Source organism: Genypterus blacodes, unplaced genomic scaffold, assembly GCF_046128005.1.
Source record: "Genypterus blacodes isolate CSIRO-AG114 ecotype Tasmania unplaced genomic scaffold, CSIRO-AGI_Gbla_v1 ptg000030l_1, whole genome shotgun sequence".
In the NCBI taxonomy this organism is placed as follows: Eukaryota; Metazoa; Chordata; class Actinopteri; order Ophidiiformes; family Ophidiidae; genus Genypterus; species Genypterus blacodes.
Window position 1 is genome coordinate 4,346,834 of NW_027466843.1, and position 10,667 is coordinate 4,357,500.

A 10,667-nucleotide genomic window follows, 5' to 3' on the forward strand; every position below is an offset into this window, starting at 1 on the left:
GAAACGCTTCCACAGTTATGGTTTTGTTTTGGCTTGGACGGTGCAGATGCGGCGATGAGCAAAAACTCTTAGGCGAGCATCAGCGGTGTCAATCCAACCCTGTATGTTATCTAAATATGATCACCTGGCCACAAACATCTGCATTGTGATTGGCTCTCTTAAAGCTAAGCAAAGATTCAGATGAACTACAAGCATCGCCTCACTTGTGGGTGGATTAAGGTTTTGTGGGGAGAAACCAGACTGTTGTATCATTTGATGTGATTGATTTTGTATAAAACGTTGCCTCGTTCTGCCTTCAGGTGATTGTATGGGGAGACTACGGCCGCATGGACCACAAAAGCTTCATGGGAGTTGCACAAATCCTGCTGGAGGAACTGGACTTATCAAGCACAGTAATCGGCTGGTACAAGTTGTTCCCGCCTTCCTCCTTAGTGGATCCTACATTGGCCTCTCTGACGCGGAGAGCTTCCCAGTCGTCACTTGACAGCTCCTCTGGACCCCCGGGTGTCCGATCCTAGTGGACCAACAGATCTACAGCGCTAAGCACGTAACAAACATATGAACGTACTGTAGAGAACACAAAATGGCAGAAATGTAGAACAACAACAATCAGAAACAGTCATAGTGAGAAAGCTTTGTTGAGATCTGACAATCACTCCTCTCGTGGTTAATTTTGTCTGTTCTAGGGAGCGCCATATTTAATATTTTATTTCAATCCAAGGAACATGTCATAGTTTTTCTCTGTGTAAAGTGAGGAGCTAGGGCTGGCGACAGACAACAAGTAGTAGCTATTGAGATGAGCGATGTAAAGACGAGTCACGCGTGTCAGAGAAACGTATCAAACAAAGCAGGGTGGTTTTGAACTGAATCAATAATAGCAAAGAAATGTAAGTATCAGAATGTAAGGACTCGACACAGAGGTAATCACCCTCCACACCTGCAGGTGGCACAGTTGAAACCGCTCTGCAGTGGCCTCCTCCAGAGCCCCAACAGACTGCCAGCACCTCTGCCCTTCACAGGCAGAGTGCTTCCAAGTGGGTATTCAGTCTGGAAGCACAGGGCCTTCTTCTGGTGCCTAGATCTCGGAGCCGCATCTCTGATCCCTCTCTGTCGGAAGATCCTCTCTTCAATGTGTTTACCACGGCTGGTCTGACGCCACACTGTTTTAGCGTGTTTGCTTTGTCGTTCATTTCTTTCCCTTTGTCACTACTGGCACAAAAATGTTTTTACAGTGCGTAAGATGCTCATGATATGTTGTCAGTCTGGTGTGTGCATGGAGAGAAAAAAACACAGGAGTTCAAAAAAAATATAAAAAACTATTAAATGTCTGCAGATGTTATGCAGGGGGCCTGTTGATGGTGACACAGTTTAGATTTTTACACTTGACAGTGAGATTAGCGTGCAGCCTTGTTTTCCTTGTTCCACCGCTGGCAAATGTCCAGGCCAGTCTTCTTTGTATAGATGTATATTAGGCCTCTCAGGAGGTTGACCAACAAATAAAGTTTATGTCACTTTGAAATATCACGAGGGTACAACATCAGTGTAAAAAAAAAAATAATAATAAAAAAAAGTTAATATTTGTTTACCCTCACAAGAGCAAGATAGGTCCATACCATTTTTCACATCTTTTGGGGAGTAAGTTCCCTCATCCCGGCACGTTTAAGGTTTTTAACCAACCCTGAGTTTACATTGTGTTGAAATTTAAACACAAGCACAAGAGCTTGATTTTTTTACGACAAAAAGTTTAACTTTTTGAAAAAAAATGTGTAGTTAAAAATATTAAAAAAGCAGTAATCCCCTCATTGGATCGGTTGATTCCTTAGATATTAGGAAAGAAACAAAAAAAAAAACAGAACAAGAGTCGCTCACAATTTCTCTTGTGCATCTCTGTGAATGTGAAAGTAACCAATCAGACTGATCTGTCAGGACGCAAACACCAATCCTCATCCTCAGTTTGGCCCACAGACTCCTCCCACCAGGAGGGCCAGCATGACTTTGGAATCTGTTCCAAGCTGCATGCACATTTTTTTGTAAAACGAAACAGATACAGAAAAAAAGATACCGAACTAGATATGTGTGTTAGTTCCACATACCGTAGGGCCGCTTGTATGTTGCATGCAGTTGTACAGTTTGCTCGTACTTGAATATTAAAGAGATAAATCCAAGAAACCGAAGCCATTCCCATGCCGCGAAGACATTTGAATCGACTGCAGTCTAGTCCATGTCTCTCATTCCGGTGCTGAATGTCTCTCAAACAACCGAATCCCAAGATTACATTGATGTCTTTCCTTAATCCTATGGAAGATGTACTGTACTGTACAGTAGTACTGAGCAGACCTCACAGCCCCCTTTACTGTTATTCCACATCATAGTATACCTCCAAAGGGGCTGAGATGATGTATGAATAAATATGTAAAAAAAAAAAATCAGATATGGAATTACCTTTCACCATGATGATTTCAGATGCTAACACATGAACTGTTATGTTTATAGATACTGAGTACAGATGCACAGAGAGTCAGACACTGTAAATATTCAACAACCATGCACTGGGTTGAGCGATATTTGCAAAGGGGCCAAGTCATATGCTGTATTATGGAGCGATAAATAAGACACGAGGGACCAGGCGGCGGGACGACACGAGGGGGTAGACGTGGGTCGCAAAGTGGCCAAACTTAAACGCAAGGCCATGAATCTGCTAAAGTTGTCGTCTGAACACTTCTATGCGCTTCAAACCCCAACGTCTGAACCCGAGCAGCCATCTGAAGTCCCACTTTAACACGAGCTGACTTTTCTTTCGATCGTCCGGTGAAGCTGGTTTTCCTTTTTCTTTTCTTTTTTCTTTGTCAGTATTAACAGGATAAAAAAAATGCTGATTGTTTACAACTTATGTGTTCCACTAAAATAAAATAAAATTAGAAAAAAGTAAAGCATTCACTGCAACATTTCTTGTTTGTATAACAGATGTGGCTCAAATGATGTGTATGTTTTATATTTTAAAAAACAAAAGTTCATTTTTATTATTTACAAATAAAAAGAATGTGTGGAAGAAAACTGGGCTTTGACTTTGATTCCTTAAATCTCTGCGACTAAAATAAAAATAAAACATTGTATTTTTTTTACGTTATTACTTAATTTTCATGATGCTCCCATGTGGCAATTACCTTGGACATAATGTCAAAAGTTCAGAGTGAAAAACTTATTTCAAAATGGGAGCTGCTGCCATGCTTGTGGGAAAGCCAATATTTTCTTTGGTCCCATTAGTGCCCTCTGCCAGAGCGTCAGTCACAGAGCAGAGCTGTGTCTCAGCAGGGAGGCGGAGGGGAGATAAACTACACATAAACAGCCATGTCACTGCATTCTCCTAACACATTATACATGTGTTTCACTGGAAATGATGCATTCTGGTGTAGAATATAGCGACATCAGATACAGTGTTACTTAAGTGATGTCAGATATTAGACTTTTTTGAAATGGGAATGGGTCTGTTTAGCTTATTTTCTCTAATGTTTCAAACCAGCACCAATGCAGAGTAAACCAAGACAACAGAAACAACTGAAATTGGTGCATTTACAGAAAATGGACTTGCCGTAGAGGTCTTCTTGGGCCCATAATTTGGACCGGACTGGTATTGAACTCAGTCAGACTGAATCCTAAATAGACCGGATTCACCAAGATAATGAGTAAATACAGAGCGTCTGCTGCAGCATCACGCTCCACCAATAAACAAGAAGCTTCTCACCCGACTTCTTCCTCAGCTCTCCGTTTTCCCCTTTACTTCGCTTCAGTTCATAATCTGTGTCTTACCTGAGCTGGCAGGGAGTCTGCTTGAATATACAACACACTCACACACAGACCATGGACTGAACCCTGACATGATGAGGATGATGACCCTAGTTTTGTCTTGGACCAACTCAGGACAGGTCAAACATGTTCAACATAAAAAACAACAACAATAACAATTGAATGTGTGTTAATGTACCCCATTTTATTTGTGAATAAGTTTCCACAACAGCAGAATTAACATATTATGACATATCAATGTGCTAGACCTACACAAGTGTAGAAATTTCAATTAAAATTCATTTTTGTTGACCTGATTGGTGCAAAAAAAGTGTTTCTTAATTGAAAGCGATAAAACAAATTCTCCCAAAATACTTTGAGGCCATTCTCAACGCAGTTCCACGCTCTTTGATTTTGCCCTTGAAGTCCATTGTTATTTGTCAGCTATACGATTTATTGGCCAACTCTTTTCCCAGATTCTAAGGTGAAAAATATTGATTTGTCCATATTGGGTAATTGCGCCAATATAAAAAAGCCTTGAAGGGGTTTCACAATAGTGTGGTCATTATGTGAATTAAGTGCTCATTTTATCATTTGTAACAAGTTTAAAGTAGGCGTACCTCGCACCTCAGACTGCTGCCTTTAAAATATCTCTCTTTAACAACTGACTGTAACCTCTTTTCATATATTAGCAAGGTTACAGTCAAATTAAAAGTTCAAGGAAAAAAAGAGAAGTGTTGCAAAGTAAGAGGGGGACATGACTGTACTGTAACTTATTAAACACAACTCCAGCAATAACTTTGGTGCGGGTGTTGCTGCAGTACGTCTGGCTGAAGAGGAAGTTGTACCAAAATGGCCTCATGTGTGACCTCACATATGATACACTGCAGCTCGCCGGGCTCGAGAGATTTATGTTCCACATCCTCTCGTTAAGTAAGCAGAGGGCCCCCCGAAAAAACATCTGCAGGCAATCTGAACTAACCCTCCCACCACCCTCGCCATGCCAACCGCCCCCCGCTCCCCTCCTCACTGCATCAGAGGTCACCACCTCCGCGTTCAGAGCCTGGATGCCGACCGCAAAAGAAAGAGAATCACAAATTTCCATGTTGCTCCCAGGAAGTGGATTAATCTATCTAATCAGGTCAAAGGTCACACACATCCCTATGGTGTGTCAGGGAGCGTGACTAGAAGTGGATATGGAAACATTATGAGTTTAATTTTTTATGTTATTATCCTTAAAGATAACCATCCCATAAAAACAAACAAACAAAAACTTTGGGAAAACGGGACGGGCATATAAACCAAATTATGTCTCCTGATAATACAAACTTTTTTTTTTTTCATTGAACATGCATGACAGAATGATTACACTTTAAGCAGGAATCACATCACATGACAAGAAGAGACCACAACTCATATGCTGACTATTAAGTTCTCTCAACAGGAACAAGAAGTTTGGAGGTTTTAAAATAAATAGAACAATTTGTGAATCTACTTTAAAACAAAAAGAAAGCCATTGGATTGTAAACATCCTTAATTTGCTTATTTACTTGCATAATATAAGGAATGCGTGATACACTTAATATACTATGACAATCAATTTATTTTTGAAACATTTTAAAGTCCATAATACTTTTAAAAACTTTAAAAAAACGCTTTTTTATGAGATTTGCTGAAACCTGACAGGAATCCATAAACTGAATGCTCTGTGGAAAACATGCCTCCAACTGATGGAGTCTCAGTTTTGGAAGGAAAGAAAACGTTGAGCCTCCAAACAATACCAACATTTACCACAAGGGTAATCACTACTGCCTTGTTTGTCGATCATGTCATGTGGGGGTGTGTGTGTGTGGGGGGATGGGGGGTGTAGAGTCAGGATGGGGGTGCAGTAGGGAGGAAGGAGATGGCAGATAAACAAATGGCCATGATTCCACCCACACTACAATCCTACAGACTGCTGCTTTAAATCTGTCAGCCGCCGCCCTCTTGAGATTACACACTATATCATTGTTTGGAAGCCCAATTTAGTTGTGCAGGCTTGAAGGTTCTAGTATATATGACTTCATCCAGTGCATATTTCACAATTAAGCCGAAATCTCAGGGTCAAGTCCATAAATATCGTGTTCTTTTTTCAAAAAGTGTTTTGTCATGAATGAATGAAACACTTTCAAATATTTCATCCATTAGTAGCTCCTCCTCTCTGGCTGTGCAATGCATTGTGGGACAAAAGACAAAATTCTCCATTATGACCACACTCATGATTGAATTTGAGATTTCAGAATCAAATGGGTTCAAAAAGATATTTACACATGCATACTTTGGGACTTCAGTGTGTAGTGAGCCTTGGAAACAGCTTTCATGTCGTTTAACAGCCAGTAGATGGCGTAGTTTCGTTGGAATACAAAAAATAGGAAAAAAAGGCAAAACCTGTAGAAACTCAGTTATTTACCTCCATCTATGATTCAACAGGACCAATATAACGCTCTCTCTCACACACAAGCACACAGACACAGACACACACAGTGAGTAGAAGCATTTGAGACAAGATGCTGACTCCTGCACATGCAGAAATACTGAGACTCATCATGCATTCAGTGAGCCTAAGACATGTCAGTAAGAAAGTGCAGTAAGTGTGTGTTTGTGTGTTGATGAGCTCTGGCCCACATTTATCTGCACTTTGGCGGAAATAAACCTTATGGGAGGAAGTGCGAGGCGCAGACACTTAACTGACATCACATTTCTCAACCACTTTCTTCAGAATTGTCATGTGACTGCACCGAGGAAGCGTTTCTCACAGCCCACAGTTTCCTGCCAACACACACACGCGCGCACACACACACGCACACGCACACACACACACTCACACACACAAACACACACACACACACGCACACACACCCACACACACACACACACAAACACTTTTGAGGTCCTCTCGCCAAAACACCATCTGACCAGGGACTAACTATGAAGCTATGATAATAACAAAACAAACCGTGGAGTTGCTTACCGGAAACACACCTTACAGGCCATGAAACATCTGATTAATGCTTCCACTGTGTCTCTGACGGTGCCACGTGGTTTCAGTCACTGTAGGACGGCGGATGACAGACCAGCCTTAAATAGATTACGCTGCAATACTTTCCTATCAAAATCCGGCTCAAACAAAACCTCTGTTAATTGTCGTTAAAATAATATTTACCCAGCGCGCATTACTCAATTACAAAAGCATCTGATTTAATTTTTTCGGGTTACACCGCAATATTTTCTGCAGATGTTCACTTCGCCATCCGCCGTGGTTCATTTTCCAACCGACCAAATGGAAAATTCATCAGAATCCATGTTACCTGATAGGCTTTTTTAAAAAAACAGGGTGTAATTTGGAACTTTTTTTGTAGGGGAAATTAAATTACATGATGGACGGGACAAAGCTCCGGGTCGCTCGTTTGCATCTCTGCCCGGAGGGGGAAACACAGCGCCAACGGCTACCCGTCAATGTCTATAAACACAACAACTCAACAACCAAAACGCTTTATTCTTTACAGTTTGAATTGTATGAAGTTATTGTCAAATATAAGTCAAACTTTGGCAGGTTTGATCCGGTATTGATGCGCGTCTATCGTGGATGCGCAGCTTAAGTATTGGAGCAACAGGCGCCACACGCACACACAAAACAGACCCCGAGCTGCAAATGAGTAATAAAACATCTTCCCTTTTGATCTTTTTACACTTTATCTCTTAGTTGTTTCCTTAGATCCCCACGCAGTCCACTCCGGGTACAGCTGTGCAGGCGCCGTGGGTACTTTACGCGCGGCGGCAGTCGTGGAAATTGGAAAATGGAGAGTGGGGTTGATGCAAACGAAAAGAGGGCGGTCGAGCAGTGACGGCAAACGCAGTGAATTCACTCTGGCACCGTTTTCACTCACAGCTGCACGACTGTTAGACCACTCACATGTCATTTAGCGTCCACAGGGCGCAGCTCCCAGCACAGGGACCCGCATGCTCCAGAGGACCTCCGCGCACTTGCTGCCCGCTTTGGTGATGCCATGCCTCGGAACCACAGCGGAGATGAAGGCGGCACCGGGCTCTGGATGAGAGCGTCGCCGGGGCACCGCGCCGAAGGCTACGGCTTAAAGGATGTGGAGTCCGGACGGAAGATGATGAACAGCGCGGGTGACGGTTTGCTGTCAGCCTCCGGGGCCGCAGGTGGCGCGGGCACCGAGAACCTCCGGGGGAAGCAGGGAGCGCGGCTCAGCCTGCTGGGGAAGCCGCTCATATACAGCGCGCAGAGCGGCCGGAGGAACGTGCGCTACCGGCGCCTCCAGAACTACCTGTACAACGTGCTGGAGAGACCGAGAGCCTGGGCCTTCATCTACCACGCGTTTGTGTAAGTTTGTCTTCTTCTTTACTTTCGCGCAGACATCATCATCATCACCATCGCTGCAGGCAGAAAGTGGAGCTACACACCTGTTGATTCGCTCCACTCCACAAAATCACCCACAAACCAGACAAACACACACAAACACACACACACACACACACACACACACACACACACACACACACACACACACACACACACACACACACACACACACATATGCATAAAAAAGTCTTTCTTAACATGCTACATTACTTCATTTAACAAAAACAAGCAATGAATTGAATGACATCATTGACATCATTCATTTTCACATCTCACCCACCCACACACGCACACACACGCACACACACACACACACATACACTGTATGGCAGGAGCTCTATGACAATTGTTTGTCTGTATTCATGTAGGGGCCGTGAATGTTATCTTACAGGATGTTATGCAGACTTGATGAGCTCCTCTTCACCTTCACCGATAGAGAGTCCCTTCTGTGTTGATGTAACCCGCAGATATGAGACCGTGTTCATCTGGAGGCAGACGGACACTCTAACACTTTAAACATCACTTTGTAGTTGATATTTTGTAATCAGACTATGAGCAGTTGTTTTGATCCCTGCATGAGTCCGTTTCTGAGCTTCACAAATGAAACATATCACCCAGCATGGTGCCTTAGTGGTTGCTACGACGCTATACAGTGCCATTTCTTTAGATTATATGTCATTTTTTAAAGAAAAGCTGAGACTGGTGTGTATTAATAGAGTTTTGTGTTTGTGAGGCCATTGTTGCTCAAGTTAGGTTGACATCTAAAACCCAGATCTGAGGCTCTGAGGCTGATGGCCTCTGAAGGTCATGTAGCAGCGACTCCTCTGTCTTCTTTTGCCTTCGTGTTTGATCTCAGTCATATTTTGCTCGCCAACCAGCTGCGTTTGATTTCCCGCTTGTGACTGTTGCTCTGGCATCAGACTGTCTCTAAGTTAAGAGGAAGGAAATTGCCGTAGAGCGCCATCGTTTTGGTGTGGGGGGTGGGCCTTGTGTGTGTGTGTGTGTGTGTGTGTGTGTGTGTGCACAAGCAGAAGCGGTTTGAGGAGGGGAGATCTTGAGCCTTTGCACTTAAACCAAGCAGCTTGCAAAACTCAACACTTCAGAGTTTCACTCAACTTCGTTTCAGTTTGTTCCCTGTTGCATTATTAAAGCTTTCATTCGCCTGACACCAAATTAATTGAGGTAATGAAAGTCTTCATTCATACTCACCCATCATGATTGGAGACTCTGGTCTGCTTTGGTCTCTTTATGTGTGAGCATGTGATGTCTTTGATCCCTGGGAATATGGTGAATGTGTTTCTTTCATCCCGGTGGCAATGAGCTTGAACTGAACACATGCTGGGAGCTGCACTCTCTTTCTCTCTCTCTCTCTCTCTCTCTCTCTTGTTATATGATGGTCAGTGTTGCCGTGATGTTCAGGGGCAGTGGGAGTTTTGTGATCTGCTGATACTGCATGGAATTGAAAAACCCTCAATGTAAAAGTCAACATTGAGGAAATAAATGATCCCTGTGTCAGCTGATTATAAAAGCAGTTTGATTAGAGTTATAGGTTTAGGTTTTATTGCTTTTCAAGTGGTACTCCTACACATATGCTGATAAATGTTGATAACTACATGACAGATGATCCACTAGGTATCTGGTGCCTAATTGTTGTGCTTTATATTCACTACACACTGGTGTTGTTCCTAAATTACTGAGCCAAAGTCAGTTTTTCAGTGGAGAATTGTCTGAAAACATGGGGGAAAAATTCATTAAATTGTGAAATCCCACAGGAGCGACAGTAAAAATGTAATGACTGCTGGATGGAAATCGTTTCTCCTCATTTTGGCATAGAAGTGATCATCCAGACACCACAGTGTCAGCCTGGCAAAGCGCTCATCTCATTTTGAACCTAATGGGAGTTTGGTCTTGTTTTGTGATTCAAAATGATACAGTTTATTTAGTTTTACATAAAGTCTTGGCATTTGCAGCTTTAAACTGGGCTTAATTATGCAAATTAATGATGCAAGATTCATCATTATTACTGATGAATGGCAAGCTGGCAATTATGAACTCACTTCAGTGTATTAAAGGCACTAATAACAGGCACCGAGGGCTGAGGGCTCCATTTCTACGAGCCATCTGAGAGACGCTGCTATACCCTCTGTCAACACTGCAGAAGCGCACCGATTAAAAGGATGTGGAAGTTTCTTCAGGGAGCAACTCCTTTTATACTGCATATCTCTTGTGTGCACACTTAAATCCTTTCAATATAAAGAAACACAAACAACCGCCGCACAAACAAACACGTCCTGGCAGAACTACAAAATGGAACTGATAAAAGACTCTGAGTTTCAAGAGAAACAGGCAGTAATAAGCTAAAGCCTGTTGAGAGTTTGACAAATACGAGGCATCATTTTGAAGATTATGGGAGAAAATATGCTACGTGTGGCAATAAAACCTTTGTTTGTTGCTTTAC

General features: G+C 42.6%; 2 protein-coding genes across 3 annotated transcripts in view; both read left to right on the top strand.

Moving 5' to 3' along the window:
• rims1b (regulating synaptic membrane exocytosis 1b) overlaps nucleotides 1-1,714 on the top strand; it is a 54,034-nt gene extending 52,320 nt beyond the window's left edge. Inside the window, exon 33 of the mRNA XM_076145217.1 lies at nucleotides 300-1,714. Within this exon, the coding sequence (XP_076001332.1) occupies nucleotides 300-518 (219 nt within the window). The 3' untranslated portion in view covers nucleotides 519-1,714. The remainder of the gene's footprint in view (nucleotides 1-299) is intronic.
• Nucleotides 1,715-7,630: 5,916 nt separating this feature from the next.
• The window catches only part of kcnq5b (potassium voltage-gated channel, KQT-like subfamily, member 5b), an 88,092-nt gene continuing 85,055 nt past the window's right edge, over nucleotides 7,631-10,667 (top strand). For both annotated transcript variants that reach the window (XM_076145310.1, XM_076145311.1), the window contains exon 1: nucleotides 7,631-8,170. In XM_076145310.1, coding sequence (XP_076001425.1) covers nucleotides 7,830-8,170 — 341 coding nt within the window. In that variant the 5' untranslated portion in view covers nucleotides 7,631-7,829. The remainder of the gene's footprint in view (nucleotides 8,171-10,667) is intronic.